This window comes from Oncorhynchus kisutch, linkage group LG2 (genome assembly GCF_002021735.2).
Source record: "Oncorhynchus kisutch isolate 150728-3 linkage group LG2, Okis_V2, whole genome shotgun sequence".
Taxonomy (NCBI): Eukaryota; Metazoa; Chordata; class Actinopteri; order Salmoniformes; family Salmonidae; genus Oncorhynchus; species Oncorhynchus kisutch.
The window spans coordinates 71,741,802-71,764,583 of NC_034175.2; the positions used below are offsets into that span (position 1 = coordinate 71,741,802).

The 22,782-nt window shown below is 44.8% G+C and overlaps 1 protein-coding gene and 1 pseudogene across 3 annotated transcripts in view; both read left to right on the top strand.

Moving 5' to 3' along the window:
- The window catches only part of LOC109870914 (E3 ubiquitin-protein ligase Midline-1), a 44,542-nt gene extending 38,785 nt beyond the window's left edge, over positions 1-5,757 (top strand). For all 3 annotated transcript variants that reach the window (XM_020461620.2, XM_031801116.1, XM_031801118.1), the window contains 5 exons: positions 70-197; positions 842-985; positions 1,941-2,102; positions 2,518-2,725; positions 2,952-5,757. In XM_020461620.2, the coding sequence (XP_020317209.1) occupies positions 70-197; positions 842-985; positions 1,941-2,102; positions 2,518-2,725; positions 2,952-3,300 (991 nt within the window). In that variant the 3' untranslated portion in view covers positions 3,301-5,757. The remainder of the gene's footprint in view (positions 1-69; positions 198-841; positions 986-1,940; positions 2,103-2,517; positions 2,726-2,951) is intronic.
- A 7,914-nt stretch (positions 5,758-13,671) lies between these two features.
- LOC109905270 (conserved oligomeric Golgi complex subunit 3-like) overlaps positions 13,672-22,782 on the top strand; it is a 53,542-nt pseudogene continuing 44,431 nt past the window's right edge.

Sequence of the window (22,782 nt, forward strand, 5' to 3'; positions counted from 1 at the left end):
TAATGCTTCAAACAGTCCCAGGTTGTAACGAGAGAAATGTCATGTGAACTATATATCGTTGTGTTTTAGAGTGTCCATGGCGACAGCATCCTCTCAGATCCTGATACCAGAGATCAACCTGAATGACACCTTTGATACGTTTGCGTTGGACTTTACAAGAGAAAAGAAAATGCTGGAAGGCTTGGATTACCTCACAGGTGAACGTAATTCCACCTGTCACCTTTTCAGTCAGAAATATATTGAGAACATATCTATAACTCAGGTCTATCCGAAATGAACCATTCTGGTACAGTGCAATTTCTCTGTTTATCTATTTTCTCCAGCAGTCAAATATAAAAACAAGCTACACTGTAGCTTCTCAAATTGTTTTTTGTCACATGCTTTGTAAACTACAGGTGTAAACTAACAGTTTGGGGTTCGTTTACAGTTGAATTAATTGGATTTAAATTGTTCTGGCTTTTAGGTAATTCTCCACAGGATGTCTTCTGTACTACATTGAACTCTACGTCCAGTAACTTAACCAAATGAATCACACGGCACAATTTGTATTTATAAAAATAAAATAAAAAATCACCTTTATTTAACCAGGTAGGCCAGTTGAAAACAAGTTCTCATTTACAACTTCGAACTGGTCAATGAAGTCACAGCCCCTTGCAAGAGTGGACTAGAATTTATCTACCAACCCAAATATCCAACCCCTTTTGGTCCAAAAAGAATAGTGTTTTTTTTTGTAAATCCAATGTACTGTAGTGAGTAGTGTCTACTGTTCATCATTGTTGTCCTAAATAAATGACAAACACCAGAGACGTGAAGAAAAACAACTAAATGTTTCTATTTTCAGCACCAAATCCCCCAATAATCCGGGAGGAATTATGTACGGCATCGTACGACACCATCACTGCTCACTGGACATCAGATGACGAGTTCTGTGTGGTTTCCTATGAGCTGCAGTATGCCATCTTCACTGGACAAGCCAATGTCGTCAGTACGTACGCATGTCCTAGATCTCCTCAGTACAGTTCGCTGTGTGACTGTACAGCATGCCTGTTGTGGTATAAACTGTTCTATCATGAAAGGTCTGAGTGGCTATCTGACTATCTGAGTGGCTATCTGACTATCTGGGTGGCTATCTGACTATCTGAGTGGCTATCTGACTATCTGAGTGGCTATTTGACTATCTGAGTGGCTATTTGACTATCTGAGTGGCTATTTGACTATCTGAGTGGCTATCTGACTATCTGAGTGGCTATCTGACTATCTGAGTGGCTATCTAACTATCTGAGTGGCTATCTGACTATCTGAGTGGCTATCTGACTATCTGAGTGCCTATCTGACTATCTGAGTGGCTATCTGAGTAGCTATCTGACTATCTGACTGGCTATCTGGCTCCTGCTGTGAATAGCTTTGGGGGGGGGGGGGGGGGGGGGGGGGGCATTACATTACGCCGATCAAATAAAGCATTTTTTAATTTCAGAAGGGCAGCAACAACCATGCTTTCCTTTCATTGGATAATAAGATATCAGAGATCTCTGCTGTGTATCTCTGCTAGAGACTGATCCAGGCCAGAGTATATAGGCTGAGTCAGACTGGATTCCAATCCAGATGGAGATTTGTGTTTCCCGGCGGCTCATGTAAGTGGCAGACTGTTGGAACAGATCACCCTAGCAAGGGTTGCAAGAAATTGTCCCTCTTCTGCCCCAGGGCCTGTTCATACTACAGTGAGCGGACAATGTTATTGTGTGTGACGGGTCACGCAGAGAAATAACAGCCGTGAGAGGTTACGACAATACAGATGCTATTACCACAATCTTGATTTGATGACAACAAAGTATTAATTGAAGGTGTTGTTATGTCAACGAATGTCTGTTACTTTTGTGTGTTTTGTTACAATCCAGTGGGTTGTAGCTCCTGTTATTTAACTGACTTTGTCTGTGGTCTAGGTTTGTGTAACTCAGCTGACAGTTGGATGATTGTGCCCAACATCAAGCAGAACCACTACACAGTGCATGGACTCCAGTGTGGCACCAAGTACATCTTTATGGTCAAAGCTATCAACCAGGCAGGGAGTCGCAGCAGTGTACCTGGGAAGCTCAAGACCAACAGTATGTCAGAGTTTCAGATAGCTGTACCGTGCTGACGTCATTAAGCCTTCTTAGTAGATATTGACATATGGAGATATTTACTAGCGTATTTACTATTGTTTACTGTTAAATTATAAACTGGGTGGTTCGAGCCCTGAATGCTGATTGGCTGAAAGCCGTGGTATATCAGATCGTAAACCACAGGCATGACAAAACATGTATTTTTTTACTGCTCTAATTACATTGGTAACCAGTTTATAACAGCAATAAGGCACCTCGGGGGTTTGTGGTATATGGCCAATATACCACGGCTAAGGGCTGTGTTCAGGCACTCCGTGTTGCGTCGTGCTTAAGAACAGCCCTTAGCTGTGGTATATTGGCCATATATCACACCCCCCAGGCCTTATTTCTTAATTAATCTATGGTCCATTTACAGGTCAGCCGTTCAAGTTGGACCCAAAGTCTGCTCACAAGAAGCTGAAGGTCTCCCACGACAACCTGACGGTGGAGCGAGACGAGACGTCGTCCAAGAAGAGCCACAATCAGGACCGCTTCACCAGCCAGGGCAGCTACGGCGTCACTGGGAATGTGTACATCGACAGCGGGCGCCACTACTGGGAGGCCTTGATAGGAGGGAGCACATGGTAAGAATATGGACCTGTCGTGCCTCAGATACCTCAGACCAGAACATATGGAGAGACAAAGGTGTGTGAGATTCACATTGGGAAATCCAATCACAGTCTCTGTTACACTAGAATCTTGAAATCTAAAAATCTCTAGGACGCTAGGAGTCCTGTCATTCCCCACAGGTGCTATTTGACCTCAACTAGAGAATGAGCCATTAACATGCTATTTTTCTATCTTCATCAGGTTTGCTGTGGGCGTTGCTTACAAGTCAGCACCAAAACACGAGTGGATCGGCAAGAACTCGGCCTCGTGGGTATTATCTCGATGCAACAACTCCTGGGTAGTACGTCACAACAGCAAGGAGATGCCCATCGAGCCGTCCCCCCACCTGCGTCGCGTGGGGGTGTTGTTGGACTACGACGCCGGTTCCCTGGCCTTCTACGATGGCGCCGGCTCACAGCACCTGTACACGTTCGACATCACCTTCGCTCAGCCAGTGTGTCCCGTGTTCAACGTGTGGAACAAGTGTCTGACTGTTCTCACGGGGCTGCCCATCCCAGACCACCTCGAGGGGACAGACTGCCAGGATTAACAGACCAACTAATGCAACACAAAGGGAGCAGAACAGACCCACTTCAGCCTCACCTGGCTGCCTTTGTGTCACACCATCCATGCTGTATAAAGCAGAACAAAGCCATGGTGCCAGATCAGTCTCCAATCATTCTCTTATAGAAGCAAATACATTGTTTTTTAAAATGATTTATGGAAACCATTTATTGGGTTCAAAAAAATATTGTAGATTTTATTTCTTGCTTTCACACATTAATATTCACTGCTATATTTATGTTGGTTTTGGGATGCGCTTAGAGAGGAAGGTTTTGGGATGCGCTTAGAGAGGAAGGTTTTGGGATGCGCTTAGAGAGGAAGGTTTTGGGATGCGCTTAGAGAGGAAGGTTTTGGGATGCGCTTAGAGAGGAAGGTTTTGGGATGCGCTTAGAGAGGAAGGTTTTGGGATGCGCTTAGAGAGGAAGGTTTTGGGATGCGCTTAGAGAGGAAGGTTTTGGGATGCGCTTAGAGAGGAAGGTTTTGGGATGCGCTTAGAGAGGAAGGTTTTGGGATGCGCTTAGAGAGGAAGGTTTTGGGATGCGCTTAGAGAGGAAGGTTTTGGGATGCGCTTAGAGAGGAAGGTTTTGGGATGCGCTTAGAGAGGAAGGTTTTGGGATGCGCTTAGAGAGGAAGGTTTTGGGATGCGCTTAGAGAGGAAGGTTGTGGGATGCGCTTAGAGAGGAAGGTTTTGGGATGCGCTTAGAGAGGAAGGTTTTGGGATGCGCTTAGAGAGGAAGGTTTTGGGATGCGCTTAGAGAGGAAGGTTTTGGGATGCGCTTAGAGAGGAAGGTTTTGGGATGCGCTTAGAGAGGAAGGTTTTGGGATGCGCTTAGAGAGGAAGGTTTTGGGATGCGCTTAGAGAGGAAGGTTTTGGGATGCGCTTAGAGAGGAAGGTTTTGGGATGCGCTTAGAGAGGAAGGTTTTGGGATGCGCTTAGAGAGGAAGGTTTTGGGATGCGCTTAGAGAGGAAGGTTTTGGGATGCGCTTAGAGAGGAAGGTTTTGGGATGCGCTTAGAGAGGAAGGTTTTGGGATGCGCTTAGAGAGGAAGGTTTTGGGATGCGCTTAGAGAGGAAGGTTGTGGGATGCGCTTAGAGAGGAAGGTTTTGGGATGCGCTTAGAGAGGAAGGTTTTGGGATGCGCTTAGAGAGGAAGGTTTTGGGATGCGCTTAGAGAGGAAGGTTTTGGGATGCGCTTAGAGAGGAAGGTTTTGGGATGCGCTTAGAGAGGAAGGTTTTGGGATGCACTTAGAGAGGAAGGTTTTGGGATGCGCTTAGAGAGGAAGGTTTTGGGATGCGCTTAGAGAGGAAGGTTTTGGGATGCGCTTAGAGAGGAAGGTTTTGGGATGCGCTTAGAGAGGAAGGTTTTGGGATGCGCTTAGAGAGGAAGGTTTTGGGATGCGCTTAGAGAGGAAGGTTTTGGGATGCGCTTAGAGAGGAAGGTTTTGGGATGCGCTTAGAGAGGAAGGTTTTGGGATGCACTTAGAGAGGAAGGTTTTGGGATGCGCTTAGAGAGGAAGGTTGTGGGATGCGCTTAGAGAGGAAGGTTTTGGGATGCGCTTAGAGAGGAAGGTGGGTATAACGTTTTCAAATTCAGTGAAACTTACTGTATTTTTAAGCAGGCAGTGGTTAGAGCGTTGGGCCAGTAACCAAAAGGTTGCTAGTTCGAATCCCTGAGCTGACAAGGTAATACGTCTTTCTGTTGTTCTGCCCCTGAACAAGGCAGTTCATCCGCTGTTCCCCGGGCAGGCCGTCATTGCCTAGTTAAATAAAACAAAATGAAAAGCCCTGAGATGAGTTTATTTCATACAGTATTACACATACAGTAGTTTGTTGACCTTTGTCCATGTATTAGTCGTTAGCAGCATGTTGCTAAATGTTTTACGTGTGACCCTGTTTATCTTGACATGTCATCATGACATCCGTTCCTCTGATCACAGAGCAGTTATAACATCATCTACAATCTTCTGTTTCATACAAGATCCTCTCCATGATTTTTCTTATGTATTAGGATGATGTTTGTGAAAATAAACATGTTAAGAGTTATTTAATCTGCCTCTTTTACAATTCTAAAATCACAGCACTTCTAATGCACTGACAACTTGACTCACAGAGACACAATTCTTCATTTCTTTGTCTAAAAAAGAAGCACTGCGATGTTAAAAACATTGATTCATGTTGAAGATGTGCACTTCTAAAGAAAAGCCATTTGAAGTGACATTTCAATACAGAAATAATGTCTTAATTGTAATTAGAAACAACATGTGCAATCTCTGTAAATACCTTACTGTTTTCTTCTCACCTATTGGCTCGGTATGTTCACATGCCGGTCGGTACATTTGGTATTTGAGCAATTTGACATTTTCCGATGCATCATTATTTTCACACATTCCTTGTTAAAAAATGTAATAAAATTACATGAATAAAGTGTGAATTGTAATGATAATGCTTTTTATTTGTCTGTTACCTAATCTTAACTCATTTTCATTTAATTCAGACACACACTCTGTAGGCAAAACAAAAGAAAACCACTTGATATTTTGTGGCTTAGATTCATTTCACCGATTATAAGGTGTCGTGAAGTGTTAGGTGGCTGTGTATCATTATTAATCTACAGACCACTTCAGCACCGTACAACAACGATGAAGCTGTGATGAGATTCCTTCTGACATCTCTCTTTATCCTCCAGTAAGACCCCACTGGACCCCGATCCTTTCAACCTGTAATAGACTAAAATATCTGAACTCACTGTGACCTCACCATCAGACACCCTCGTGACATGGATCATGACAGAGCACGAGTGCACGAACACAGTCCAGCTAGAATGATGTTGATTGGAGACATCTGTAAATAATTTATTTACAAAAATATATATGTTTAAAGACTGTGAAAAGGTTTTGCTGGTCAATTTGATCAAATGTGTATTTGTGGTATTTACACAGTACAATAACATACCTTATTTGTTTAAATAAAAGTACACAGGGTGAAATAGCAGGTGCAGTAGTTAGGCCTACCTAGTTTTCAGAATAAGATGTTTCTATGTTGGACTGTAGCTGTGTATTCAAAACGAATGCATAAAGACAGCTAAGGCAGGATGGAATATATTAAATCTTTAATCTTGGACAATATATTGGCTTGTGGCTTCACCGAGGTTGGCGGTTGTTTCTGTGATACGGTACCGGAGACAATCCCAATAGAGAGGAATAGAAAGAGATTCTAACCATGCCAACTGATTAAGATGTTATCTAAGTCAATGAAAACACGGTTCAAGAAATCCTATTTATTTTATTGCATGAACATTCAGTCATTTCAGGGAGAGAACCGTGGATTTGCACGCAATCTGACACAGAATGGGGTTATCAGCCGTCGGAACGCCCTGAAGCCATTATGAAGCAACGATGGTGTTCAAATAGTCATACAGTAAGATGCTTTTCAAAAGAAGGAAACTATACGATGTACTTGCTATACGGTGTACTTGCTATACGGTGTACTTGCTATACGGTGTACTTGCTATATGGTGTAATCAATATGGTGTACTTGCTATACGGTGTACTTGCTATATGGTGTAATCAATATGGTGTACTTGCTATATGGTGTAATCAATACGGTGTAATCAATATGGTGTACTTGCTATACGGTGTAATCAATACGGTGTAATCAATATGGTGTACTTGCTATACCGTGTAATCAATACAGTGTAAATAATACGGTGTAATCAATATGGTGTACTTGCTATATGGTGTAATCAATACGGTGTAATCAATATGGTGTAATCAATACGGTGTACTTGCTATACGGTGTAATCAATATGGTGTAATCAATACGGTGTAATCAATATGGTGTAATCAATACGGTGTAATCAATACGGTGTAATCAATACGGTACACTTGCTATACGGTGTACTTGCTCTACGGTGTAATCAATACGGTGTAATCAATATGGTGTAATCAATATGGTGTACTTGCTATACGGTGTAATCAATACGGTGTAATCAATATGGTGTAATCAATACGGTGTACTTGCTATACGGTGTAATCAATACGGTGTAATCAATACGGTGTAATCAATATGGTGTAATCAATACGGTGTACTTGCTATACGGAGTAATCAATACGGTGTAATCAATTCGGTGTACTGTTTGATGACTGATGAACATTCTAAAGCTGTAGTCTCAAACACTATATTTTTTTAACAAACTGTATTAATGAATAACACATATTGGAAAGACTGATTAAGCAACAATATCAGGTGATTTTTAATATCAAATTATTATTTGAAACTTATATTCGGATGTGGATTATATGTCTTGGATATTCTGTACAGTACATTCACCATTTTTCCAAGCAATGGCAAAGAAACATGGAACGTATCAACGTTTGGCAAGAAAATTTTATTTTAACTGAAGGTAAATTGGTTGTTTTTCTACCACAACAAAGAAAGAACATTCTGTTAGACGAATATTAACTATGAAATCATATTTTCTCCTTTCTTCCCCCCACTCTTTTATATATATATATATATATATATATTTATTCTTTATTTAACTAGGCAAGTCAGTTAAGAACTAATTCTTATTTACAATGACCTAACCCGGATGACACTGGGCCAATTGTACGCCATCCTATGGGACTCCCAATCACGGTCGTTTGTGATACAACCTGGAATGGAACCAAAGTCTGTAGTGATGCCTCTAGCACTGACACGCAGTGGCTTAGACCGCTGCGCCACTCAGGAGCCCCTTGTGAAGACAAACATTTCACATAAATGAAAGCAGATTGTTTGGTTGAAAACAGCGCAAAAAAAACAACGGAGAAGGAAACACAGACGAAACTCGTGATATATATGTAGGCCTACTATTTGTGTCATTACTAGATGCAGATCTCTGACCTTTCTTGGGACTTATCGATCCACGTCTAGACAGACTGTATGCTGGGGGCAGAAACTGTCTCATACCCCTTCATAATAAAGTGGTTGAATAGACGCAGTACATGGCCGTCTATGAGTCTGTCAGTCTGGTTCAAGGGTTCTTGCTTTCACAAACATTCCACAGACAGTATTTTTGGGATTGCTCTTTGTATAAGTGTCTCTTTTAAAAATACATTCAGCACAACGTATGTTGATTTACAAACCAGTACAGTTTAACATGGTTTTGTCTGATATTATTGTAATTCTGAGAGTCATACAGAAGTGTTCCGTATGCCTAGTTATGTCCTTAGATTGTGGAAAAATCACTTATTGGATGTAAAATCTGATCCAGGGCTCCACCTGGTGGTAAATGTCACCATCTCAGTATGGTAGCAGGTAAAACACACACATTACAATCTACCTACACATTACACATACTAACAGAGTCTGTTACCTAGCCAAGAATTTTCAACTCAACTCCACCCAGGTAGCAGACACCAAAAGGACATTCTTATTAATCTAATTCTAGAAGCGATGGGCAACAGCAGTGAGTGCTTCTATGCTGTCATGCAAATTGATGCTTTGGGTTATGTCATTCCTCTGTTTAGTGACACAATGTCAAAGAGTGTCCTCAATGGGGGTGTGTGCTTTTTTGGGGTGTGAGCGTCTTTTTGTCAATAACAGCTGGTGCGCGATGTCTAATATTAAAGAAGTCTCGAGATATTGCTCGCCTGAGGTAGAGTACCTTATGATAAGCTGTAGACCACACTATCTACCAAGAGAGTTCTCATCTATATTATTCGTAGCCGTCTATTTACCACCACAGACCGATGCTGGCACTAAGACCGCTCTCAACCAACTCTATAAGGCCAAAAGCAAACAAGAAAATGCTCACCCAGAAGTGGTGCTCCTAGTGGCCAGTGATTTTAATGCAGGGCAAACGTAAATCAGTTTTACAAAAATTTTACCTGAATGTCACATGTGCAACCAGAGGAAAAACATCTCTAGACCACCTTTACTCCACACAAAGAAATGCATACAAAGCTCTCCCCCGCTCTCCACTTGGAAAATCTGACTGTAATTATATCCTCCTGATTCCTGCTTACAAGCTAAAACAACACGTCTGCCACGCTGATCCTCAACACTGGGGCCCCTCAGGGATGTGTACTTAGTCCCCTCCTGTACTCCCTGTTCCCCCACGACCGCGTGGCCAAACACGACTCCAACACCATCATTAAGTTGCTGACAACACAATAGTGGTAGGCCTGATCACAACAATGAGACAGCCTATAGAGAGGAGGTCAGAGAACTGGCAGTGTGAGCAAGAAAAAGGAGCTGATGGTGGACTACAGGAAAAGGCGGGCCGAACCGGCCCCCTTTAACATCAACTGGGCTGTAGTGGAGCGGGTCAAGAGTTTCAATTTCCTTGGTGTCCACATCACCAACGTTCTTATCATTGTCCAAACACACCAAGACAGTCGTGAAGAGGGCATGACAAAACCTTTTCCCCTCAGAAGGCTGAAAGGATTTGGCATGGGTCCCCAGATCCTCAAAAAGTTCTATAGCTGCACCATCAAGAGCATCCTGACCGGTTGCAACACCGCCTGGTATGGCAACTGCTCGGCATCTGACCGTAAGGCGCTACAGAGGGTAGTGCGTACGGCCCAGTATATCACTGGGGCCAAGATTCCTGCAATCCAGGATCTATATAATAGGCGGTGTCAGAGGAAAGCCCATAAAATTGTCAGAGACTCCAGTCACCCAAGTCAAAGACTGTTTTCCTTGCTTCCGCAGAGTGTTATTGTGTTATTGACTTGTTTATTGTTTACTCCATGTGTAACTCTGTGTTGTTGTCTGTTCACACTGCTTTGCTTTATCTTGGCCAGGTCGCAGTTGTAAAAGAGAACTTGTTCTCAACTGGCCTACCTGGTTAAATAAAGGTGTTCTCAACTGGCCTACCTGGATAAATAAAGGTGTTCTCAACTGGCCTACCTGGATAAATAAAGGTGTTCTCAACTGGCCTACCTGGATAAGTAAAGGTGAAATAAAAAATAAAAAGCGGTACCAGAGCGTCAAGTCTGGGACCAAAAGGCTCTATCCTCCCTTCTACTCCCCAAGCCATAAGACCGCTGAACAATTAATCAAATGGCCACCGGACTATTACATTGACCCCACCCATTTGTTTTTACACTGCTGCTACACGCTGTTTATTATCTATGCATAGTCACTTCACCCCTACATACATGTACAAATTACCTCTAACTTGTACCCCTGCACTCTGACTCGGTACCAGTACCCCCTGTATATAACCTCCACACTGACTCGGTACCAGTACCCCCTGTATATAACCTCCACTCTGACTCGGTACCAGTACCCCCTGTATATAACCTCCACACTGACTCGGGTCCAGTACCCCCTGTATATAACCTCCACACTGACTCGGTACCGGTACCCCCTGTATATAACCTCCACACTGACTCGGTACCAGTACCCCCTGTATATAACCTCCACTCTGACTCGGTACCAGTACCTCCTGTATATAACCTCCACACTGACTCGGTACCAGTACCCCCTGTATATAACCTCCACACTGACTCGGTACCAGTACCCCCTGTATATAACCTCCACTCTGACTCGGTACCGGTACCCCCTGTATATAACCTCCACTCTGACTCGGTACCGGTACCCCCTGTATATAACCTCCACTCTGACTCGGTACCGGTACCCCCTGTATATAACCTCCACTCTGACTCGGTACCGGTACCCCCTGTATATAACCTCCACACTGACTCGGTACCAGTACCCCCTGTATATAACCTCCACACTGACTCGGTACCAGTACCCCCTGTATATAACCTCCACTCTGACTCGGTACCGGTACCCCCTGTATATAACCTCCACTCTGACTCGGTACCGGTACCCCCTGTATATAACCTCCACTCTGACTCGGTACCGGTACCCCCTGTATATAACCTCCACTCTGACTCGGTACCGGTACCCCCTGTATATAACCTCCACTCTGACTCGGTACCAGTACCCCCTGTATATAACCTCCACACTGACTCGGTACCAGTACCCCCTGTATATAACCTCCACTCTGACTCGGTACCGGTACCCCCTGTATATAACCTCCACTCTGACTCGGTACCAGTACCCCCTGTATATAACCTCCACACTGACTCGGTACCAGTACCCCCTGTATATAACCTCCACTCTGACTCGGTACCGGTACCCCCTGTATATAACCTCCACTCTGACTCGGTACCGGTACCCCCTGTATATAACCTCCACTCTGACTCGGTACCGGTACCCCCTGTATATAACCTCCACTCTGACTCGGTACCAGTACCCCCTGTATATAACCTCCACACTGACTCGGTACCAGTACCCCCTGTATATAACCTCCACTCTGACTCGGTACCGGTACCCCCTGTATATAACCTCCACTCTGACTCGGTACCGGTACCCCCTGTATATAACCTCCACTCTGACTCGGTACCAGTACCCCCTGTATATAACCTCCACTCTGACTCGGTACCAGTACCCCCTGTATATAACCTCCACTCTGACTCGGTACCAGTACCCCCTGTATATAACCTCCACTCTGACTCGGTACCGGTACCCCCTGTATATAACCTCCACTCTGACTCGGTACCGGTACCCCCTGTATATAACCTCCACACTGACTCGGTACCGGTACCCCCTGTATATAACCTCCACACTGACTCGGTACCGGTACCCCCTGTATATAACCTCCACTCTGACTCGGTACCGGTACCCCCTGTATATAGCCTCCACTCTGACTCGGTACCGGTACCCCCTGTATATAACCTCCACTCTGACTCGGTACCAGTACCCCCTGTATATAACCTCCACACTGACTCGGTACCGGTACCCCCTGTATATAGCCTCCACACTGACTCGGTACCGGTACCCCCTGTATATAACCTCCACTCTGACTCGGTACCGGTACCCCCTGTATATAACCTCCACTCTGACTCGGTACCGGTACCCCCTGTATATAGCCTCCACACTGACTCGGTACCAGTACCCCCTGTATATAACCTCCACACTGACTCGGTACCGGTACCCCCTGTATATAGCCTCCACACTGACTCGGTACCGGTACCCCCTGTATATAGCCTCCACTCTGACTCGGTACCGGTACCCCCTGTATATAGCCTCCACACTGACTCGGTACCGGTACCCCCTGTATATAGCCTCCACTCTGACTCGGTACCAGTACCCCCTGTATATAGCCTCCACACTGACTCGGTACCGGTACCCCCTGTATATAACCTCCACTCTGACTCGGTACCAGTACCCCCTGTATATAACCTCCACACTGACTCGGTACCGGTACCCCCTGTATATAACCTCCACACTGACTCGGTACCGGTACCCCCTGTATATAACCTCCACTCTGACTCGGTACCGGTACCCCCTGTATATAACCTCCACTCTGACTCGGTACCAGTACCCCCTGTATATAACCTCCACTCTGACTCGGTACCAGTACCCCCTGTATATAACCTCCACTCTGACTCGGTACCGGTACCCCCTGTATATAACCTCCACTCTGACTCGGTACCGGTACCCCCTGTATATAACCTCCACACTGACTCGGTACCGGTACCCCCTGTATATAACCTCCACTCTGACTCGGTACCGGTACCCCCTGTATATAGCCTCGTTATTGTTATGTTATTGTGTTACTTTTTATTATTTTATTTGGTAAATATTTTCTTAACTCCTCTTGAACTGCCCTTAGCTTGTAAATAAGTATTTCACAGTAAGGTCTACACTTGTATTCGGCGCATGTGACAAATAAAGTTTGATTTGATGTTACAGACTTGCAACTGCATTGGAACAACACTGTTCACTAAATTCCACCTGAGCATAAACCTTCATTTATCATCTTAATTTCCGTGTGCAACGTTTGAAGCCTTTCAACGTTTCAACCAATGATGTGTACATGTGTTCTGAAAATAGTCATACTATTGGAAGCTGTAGTCACAGTCCTCCCCCTTTTTGGAACTCCGCCCCTTTTCCCGGAACAGGACCCCGTCTGCTGCTGTCGGGTTTCCAGTTGATATCCCAGCCACAAAGTACAAATTGGCATACCGTTAAAATGTATGAAAACAAAACATGTATTGTTAGTCTTCATTTAAGGTTAAGGCATAGGGTTAGCAGTGTGGTTAAGGTTAGGATTAAGTTTCAATTGAAATTTTAAAAAGGTAAATTGTAGAAATAAGAGGAGTTCATGACTTTGTGGCTGTGGTAAATAGCGACGACCGCGCTGAGGACCAACACGTAGACTATGTGACTGTGTCAGAGAACCAACTATGGCTACAGTGGTTCATCCTTTAAAAATTGCAGCGTACTGCGGTGCAGCTTGCATGGTGCTGCAGAATTCAATGGCACTTTATTTAAGTGTGAAGCACTGGGACCATTAATGCTGGTTAGTGCTAGTTTGACCACCAGAGGGCATCTTTGAGAAGCATTTGATAGTCGCCCTGGGTGATATGGCCTAACAGTAATTTCGGAGTTTTGGACGCCTAATAAAAGCATAATCAGTGCTGTAACTCCCCCTTGTGGTGGTCTTGAGCAATGAAGTGGTGTCGCAGGGTACCGTACTAAACCACAAATTACCTTTAAATCCCGCAGCATAATCGCAAAACATTTAGTGGAGAAACCACTGTAGGTGTAGGTTCTCTGACACAGTCACGTAGCCTACATGTTGGTTATCTGACAGTCATATGTGACTGTGTCAGAGGCACAAAAAGTACCAACAGAACAAAGTAGTATGGACCTGTTTCCATTTGTAATGGAATAAAACGTCAGACATTTAAATGTCAGCCTGTTATCAAAATCCTAGTTCCCTGTCAACAGATAGTTTTCTCTTAAACAGTCAGAACTGGTGGCTGTGACTGAGAACGTACAGCAGAAGCATTCTTACAACAACGAGTTGGAGAACATCAACACGGTTAGCTGTCTTTAATTTTTTTTTTATTAAACCCTGTGCCCCTCCTCCATTCTGTGGCATTTTAAATCCTTTAGCAAATGTCATTGGTTAATCTTTTTCCTGACTCGAGCCTTGCAAAAGTTCATTCTCGCCCTGCCTCTGCAGAAATTAAACCCACCCACACGGTCTGTAAACAGTGAAGGATTTATACCAATGCTTTGGAAATTGGATGACAGTATAGAGTATGTTTCTTCCCATGTAATTATATTTTCATCCCACGTAGGAAAGTGTGTATTCTATTGTAGAGCTGTGTCTTCATATTGGGATCACCCAGTGTATCTGACCAAGTTCCAACAATGTCTGTCTAAAGCCCTTCATGAAGACTCACACTGGGAACGCTATGCAGAATCTCACCAGCCAGTGAACAAAAAGGGTAGGAAGGAGTCCTAGGACGCTTTTTTATCATGGATTTTGACTTGGTACTGGTACACAAGTCTTCTGTCTTGAGTTGTCTGTCTGATTTCAAATGTATTTTTCTTTCAGGATCTGTTGGGTCTAACGGACCCAGACGATGCCTTTACACTGTGTCAAGTTCAGAGCAGCTGCACCCAAAGTCAGAGTGAGTAGAATTATTTATTTATTCTGTTGGAATTAAACATCAAATTGCTAACCATCCTTTTGGTTGAAAAACTCTGTTGTGTTTGTAGAGATGAATAATAGTGATTGTTCTTTCAGATGCTGATTGAACAAATGGAACAGAGGTCAGAGAGAATACTTGAGTGAGTATTGGGTTCATGTACTGCATGATCATGGCTTATCAGGATCGCCTCACCTACTGTGGTGTGTTCTGTTATCTTTATGTCATTCAAAACAACTTTTATTTGTCACATGCGCCAAATACAACAGGTGTAGACTTTTACAGTGAAATTCTTACTTACAAGCCCTTAACCAACAATGCAGTTTATAGAAAAATACCTTAAGCAATAAAAGTAACAAATAATTAAAGAGCAGCAGTAAAATAACAATAGTGAGACTATATACAGGGGGTACCGGTACAGAGTCAATGTGGAGGCTATATACAGGGGGTACCGGTACAGAGTCAATGTGGAGGCTATATACAGGGGGTACCGGTACAGAGTCAATGTGGAGGCTATATACAGGGGGTACCGGTACAGAGTCAATGTGGAGGCTATATACAGGGGGTACCGGTATAGAGTCAATGTGGAGGCTATATACAGGGGGTACCGGTACAGAGTCAATGTGGAGGCTATATACAGGGGGGTACCGGTACAGAGTCAATGTGGAGGCTATATACAGGGGGTACCGGTACAGAGTCAATGTGGAGGCTATATACAGGGGGTACCGGTACAGAGTCAATGTGGAGGCTATATACAGGGGGTACCGGTACAGAGTCAATGTGGAGGCTATATACAGGGGGTACCGGTACAGAGTCAATGTGGAGGCTATATACAGGGGGTACCGGTATAGAGTCAATGTGGAGGCTATATACAGGGGGTACCGGTACAGAGTCAATGTGGAGGCTATATACAGGGGGGTACCGGTACAGAGTCAATGTGGAGGCTATATACAGGGGGTACCGGTACAGAGTCAATGTGGAGGCTATATACAGGGGATACCAGTACAGAGTCAATGTGGAGGCTATATACAGGGGATACCAGTACAGAGTCAATGTGGAGGCTATATACAGGGGATACCAGTACAGAGTCAATGTGGAGGCTATATACAGGGGATACCAGTACAGAGTCAATGTGGAGGCTATATACAGGGGGTACCAGTACAGAGTCAATGTGGAGGCTATATACAGGGGGTACCGGTACAGAGTCAATGTGGAGGCTATATACAGGGGGTACCGGTACAGAGTCAATGTGGAGGCTATATACAGGGGGTACCGGTACAGAGTCAATGTGCGGGGGGTCCCGGTTATTCGAGGTAGTTGAGGTAATATGTACATGAAGGTAGAGTTATTAAAGTGACTATGCATAGATAATGAACAGAGTAGCAGCAGCATAAGGGGGGGAACAATGCAAATATTCTGGGTAGCCACTGCTTAGATGTTCAGGAGTCTTATGGCTTGGAGTTAGAAGCTTTTTAGAATCCTTTTGAACTTAGACTTGGTGCTCCGGTACCACTTGCCATGCGGTAGCAGAGAGAACAGTCTATGACTAGGGTGGCTGGAGTCAAGAACAATTTTTAGGGCCTTCCTCTGACACTGCCTGGTATAGAGGTCCTAGATGGCAGGAAGCTCGGTCGGAGGCCGAGCAGTTGCCATACCTAGCAGTGAATAAAAAGGGGAGGGGCCCCTGTCTTGAGGATCAGCGTGGCGGATGTGCTGTTACCTACCCTTACCACCTGGGGGCGGCCCATCAGGAAGTCCAGTATCCAGTTGCAGAGGGAAGTGTTTAGTCCCAGGGTCCTCAGCTTAGTGATGAGCTTTGAGGACACTATGGTGTTGAACACTGAGCTGTAGTCAATGAGTAGCATTCTCACATAGGTGTTCCTTTTGTCCAGGCATGAAAGGGCAGCGTGGAGTGCAATAGAGATTGTATCATCTGTGGATCTGTTGGGGCGCTATGCGAATTGGAGTGGGTCTAGGGTTTCTGGGAAAATTGTGTTGTGAGCCATGACCAGCCTTCATGGCTACAGAAGTGAGTGCTACAGGTCGGTAGTCATTTAGGTAGGTTACCTTAGTGTTCTTGGGCACAGGGCCTATGGTGGTCTGCTTGAAATATGTTGGTAATACAAACCCAGACAGGGGGAGGTTTAAAAGTATTTCCTAATTCCTACACATGTTCTGTTACAGTATCTATGTGTAAAACCTACCCGTGTGCTGTCACCTATGTGTAATGCCGACCCGTGTTCTGTCATCTATGTGTAATACCTACCCTTGTGTGTCGTCTATGTGTAATGCCGACCCGTGTTCTGTCATCTATGTGTAATGCCTCCCCGTGTTCTGTCATCGATGTGTAATGCCGACCCGTGTTCTGTCATCTATGTGTAATGCCGACCCGTGTTCTGTCATCTATGTGTAATGCCGACCCGTGTTCTGTCACCTATGTGTAATGCCGACCCATGTTCTGTCATCTATGTGTAATGCCGACCCGTGTTCTGTCACCTATGTGTAATGCAGACCCGTGTTCTGTCATCCCCAGGTACCATCAGCTGTCGGAGGAGATCCACCAGTGCTACCTGGACCAGAGAGAGCAGCTCCTCAGCCTCATCATCACAGCCACAATCTCAGACTTGACCAGCCAAAACAATAAAGACCACTATGCATTAGTAATGGGCCCCTAATCAATTGTGCTATTATTTAATGTTTTTTTTTGCGTTAATTGTAACTTATTTTGTACATATTATAAGAGCTTCTGGATATCAGAACAGTGATCACTCACCTCGTACAGGACAAAGATTATTTTCTTTAACAAGTCGGACGCAAAGGATTTACTTCAGACACCGGACAAGGCCCAAATCCCCGTCATTCACCTGAAGAGAGGACACAGATACAGGGGACGCAGGTCCGGGTGCCTTGTCGGCGAGTGGGTAACCCGCCTCTATCATCCGTCCTATTGGCCAATGTGCAATCATTGAAGAATAAACTGGATGAACTCCTGTCAAAACTATTCTACCAACGGGACATTAAACTGTGATATCTTATGTTTCTCCGTGTCCTGACTGAACGACGACATGGATAACAAGGGGTGGCGGTCTGTGTCTATTTGTTAATAACAGCTGGTGCACAAAATCAAATATTAAGGAAGTCTCAAGGTTTTGTTTGCCTGAGGTAGAGTATCTCATGATAAACTGTAGACCACACTATTCACCAAGAGTTAATCTATATTTTTCGTAGCTGTCTATTTACCACCACAAACCGATGCTGGCACTAAGACCGTACTCAACGAGCAGTATAAAGCCATAAGCAAACAAGAAAATGCTCATCCAGAGACGGCGCTCCTAGTGGCCGGGGACTTTCATGCAGGGAAATTTAAATCTGTTTTACCTAATTTCTACCAGCATGTTACATGTGCAACAAGAGGACCACTTTTACTCCACACAGAGACACCTACAAAGCTCGCCCTCCATTTGGCAAATCTGACCATAATGCTCTCCTCCTGCTTACAATCAAAAACTAAAGCAGGAAGTACCAGTGACTCGCTCAATATGGAAGTGGTCAGATGACGCAGCTGCTAAGCTACAGGACTGTTCCGCTAGCACAGACTGGAATATGTTCTGGGACTCATCCAATGGCATTGAGGTGTATACCACATCAGTCACCGGCTTCATCAATAAGTGCATTGATGACATTGTGGTAGGCCTGATCACAGACAACGATGAGACAGCCTATAGGGAGGAGGTCAGGAACCTGGAAGTGTGGTGCCAAGGCAACAACTTCTCCCTCAATGTGATCAAGACAAAGGAAATGATTGTGGACTACAGGAAAAGGTGGGCAGAGCGCGCCCCCATGCTCATCGACAGGGCTGTAGTGGAGCAGGTTGAGAGCTTCAAGTTCCTTGGTGTCCACATCACCAACAAACTATCATGGTCCAAATACACCAAGACAGTCGTGAAGAGGTCACGACAACGCCTATTCCCCCTCAAGAGACTGAAAAGATGTCATGGGTCCCCACATCCTCAAAAAGTTCTACAGCTACACCATCGAGAGCATCCTGACTGGTTGCATCACCGCCTGGTATGGCAACTGCTCAGCCTCCAACCGCAAGGCCCTACAAGCTTCCTTCCATCCCGGACCTCTACCAGGCGGTGTCAGAGGAAGGCCCTAAAAACTGTCAAAGACTCCAGCCACCCCAGTCATAGACTGTTCTCTCTGCTACCGCACGGCAAGCGGTACCAGAGCATCAAGTCTAGGTCCAAGAGGCTTCTGAACAGCTTTTTCCCACAAGCCATAAGACTGCTGAACAGCTAATTAAATGGTTATTTGCATTTATGCTGCTGCTACTCAATGTTTGTCATCTATGCATAGTCACTTAACCCCTACCAACATTTACATATTACCTCAATTACCATGACTAACCTGTACCCCTGAACATTTACACATTTACTCGGTACTGCTACCCCCTCCCTTTCAGAGTGTGCTCCTAATCTCAGCTCGTTACTTGTATAAAAGACATCTGGGAGCCAGAAATATTTCTGATTGAGAGGGAGTCAAATACTTATTTCCCACATTAAAATGCAAATCAATTCATAACATTATTGACATGCGTTTTTCTGGATTTTTTGTTGTTGTTATTCTGTCTCTCACTGTTCAAATAAACCTACCATTACAATTATAGACTGATCATTTCTTTGTCAGTGGGCAAACGTACAAAATCAACAGGGGATCAAATACTTTTTTTTACCTCACTGTAACCTTGTGTTATTTTATTTATTGTAGTCTTATTTATTTTAAATAGATTTTTTCTTAACTGCATTTTTGTTTAAGGGCTCATAAGTAATCATTTCACTGTAAGGTCTACACCGTTATAAACAGCAAGGACCGCTGTGCATTAGTAAGATCACAGTATTTTACTAAGATCCATTTACTTATGATTGGTTTTATTTTATTTGTCAGATACAGTTGCATAGATACTGTACAAACACATTACTGAAATGATATCATCTGAGAAGCCTTCAACATGTTTTGCCAGCGCTGATGTTGTCTGTCTGTTCTGTGTTCTCTTCCCAGGTGCCTTGTGGCTTCGCCTTCATGTTTCACATCTCTCAGGATGAGCACCAGCTCTACACTGACTTCTTTTCCAAACCCACACATAGACTAGAGGAAGTACTGTCTCCAAACCCACCCCTAGACTAGTGGAAGTACTGTCTTCAAACCCACACCTAGACTAGAGGAAGTACTGTCTCCAAACCCACCCCCTAGACTAGAGGTAGTACTGTCTCCAAACCCAGACATAGACTAGAGGAACTACTGTCTACAAACCCACACCTAGACTAGAGGAAGTACTGTCTCCAAACCCACCCGTAGACTAGAGGAAGTACTGTCTCCAAACCCACCTCTAGGCTAGAGGAAGTACTGTCTCCAAACCCACCCCTAGACTAGAGGAAGTACTGTCTCCAAACCCACACCTAGACTAGAGGAAGTACTGTCTCCAAACCCACCCCTAGACTAGAGGAAGTACTGTCTCCAAACCCACACCTAGACTAGAGGAAGTACTGTCTCCAAACACACACCTAGACTAGAGGAAGTACTGTACCCACACCTAGACTAGAGGAAGTACTGTACCCACACCTAGACTAGAGGAAGTACTGTACCCACACCTAGACTATAGGAAGTACTGTCTCCAAACCCACACGCAGACTAGAGGAAGTACTGTCTCCAAACCCACACCTAGACTAGAGGAAGTACTGTCTCCAAACACACACCTAGACTAGAGGAAGTACTGTACCCACACCTAGACTAGAGGAAGTACTGTACCCACACCTAGACTAGAGGAAGTACTGTCTCCAAACCCACACCCAGACTAGAGGAAGTACTGTACCCACACCTAGACTAGAGGTAGTACTGTACTCACACCTAGACTAGAGGAAGTACTGTCTCCAAACCCACACCTAGACTAGAGGAAGTACTGTACCCACACCTAGACTAGAGGAAGTACTGTCTCCAAACCCACACCTAGACTAGAGGAAGTACTCTACCCACACCTAGACTAGAGGAAGTACTCTACCCACACCTAGACTAGAGGAAGTATTGCACCCACACCTAGACTAGAGGAAGTACTGTCTCCAAACCCAAACCTAGAGTAGAGGAAGTACTGTCTCCAAACCCACACCTAGACTAGAGGAAGTACTGTCTCCAAACCCACACCTAGACTAGAGGAAGTACTGTACCCACACCTAGACTAGAGGAAGTACTGTACCTACACCTAGACTAGAGGAAGTACTGTACCCACACCTAGACTAGAGGATGTACTGTCTCCAAACCCACACCTAGACTAGAGGAAGTACTGTCTCCAATTCCACCCCTAGACTAGAGGAAGTACTGTCTCCAAACCCACACCTAGACTAGAGGAGGTACTGTCTCCAAACCCACACCTAGACTAGAGGAAGTACTGTACCCACACCTAGACTAGAGGAAGTACTGTCTCCAAACCTACCCCTAGACTAGAGGAAGTACTGTCTCAAAACCCACACCTAGACTAGAGGAAGTACTGTCTCCAAACCCATATCTAGACTAGAGGAAGTACTGTCTCCAAACCCACACCTAGACTAGAGGAAGTACTGTCTCCAAACCCACCCCTAGACAAGAGGAAGTACTGTCTCCAAACACACACCTAGACTAGAGGAAGTACTGTACCCACACCTAGACTAGAGGAAGTACTGTACCCACACCTAGACTAGAGGAAGTACTGTACCCACACCTAGACTAGAGGAAGTACTGTCTCCAAACCCACACGCAGACTAGAGGAAGTACTGTCTCCAAACCCACACCTAGACTAGAGGAAGTACTGTCTCCAAACACACACCTAGACTAGAGGAAGTACTGTACCCACACCTAGACTAGAGGAAGTACTGTACCCACACCTAGACTAGAGGAAGTACTGTCTCCAAACCCACACCTAGACTAGAGGAAGTACTGTACCAACACCTAGACTAGAGGAAGTACTGTACCCACACCTAGACTAGAGGAAGTACTGTACCTACACCTAGACTAGAGGAAGTACTGTACCCACACCTAGACTAGAGGATGTACTGTCTCCAAACCCACACCTAGACTAGAGGAAGTACTGTCTCCAAACCCACACCCAGACTAGAGGAAGTACTGTACCCACACCTAGACTAGAGGTAGTACTGTACTCACACCTAGACTAGAGGAAGTACTGTCTCCAAACCCACACCTAGACTAGAGGAAGTACTGTACCCACACCTAGACTAGAGGAAGTACTGTCTCCAAACCCACACCTAGACTAGAGGAAGTACTCTACCCACACCTAGACTAGAGGAAGTACTCTACCCACACCTAGACTAGAGGAAGTATTGCACCCACACCTAGACTAGAGGAAGTACTGTCTCCAAACCCAAACCTAGAGTAGAGGAAGTACTGTCTCCAAACCCACACCTAGACTAGAGGAAGTACTGTACCAACACCTAGACTAGAGGAAGTACTGTACCCACACCTAGACTAGAGGAAGTACTGTACCTACACCTAGACTAGAGGAAGTACTGTACCCACACCTAGACTAGAGGATGTACTGTCTCCAAACCCACACCTAGACTAGAGGAAGTACTGTCTCCAAACCCACCCCTAGACTAGAGGAAGTACTGTCTCCAATTCCACCCCTAGACTAGAGGAAGTACTGTCTCCAAACCCACACCTAGACTAGAGGAGGTACTGTCTCCAAACCCACACCTAGACTAGAGGAAGTACTGTACCCACACCTAGACTAGAGGAAGTACTGTCTCCAAACCTACCCCTAGACTAGAGGAAGTACTGTCTCAAAACCCACACCTAGACTAGAGGAAGTACTGTCTCCAAACCCATATCTAGACTAGAGGAAGTACTGTCTCCAAACCCACACCTAGACTAGAGGAAGTACTGTCTCCAAACCCACCCCTAGACAAGAGGAAGTACTG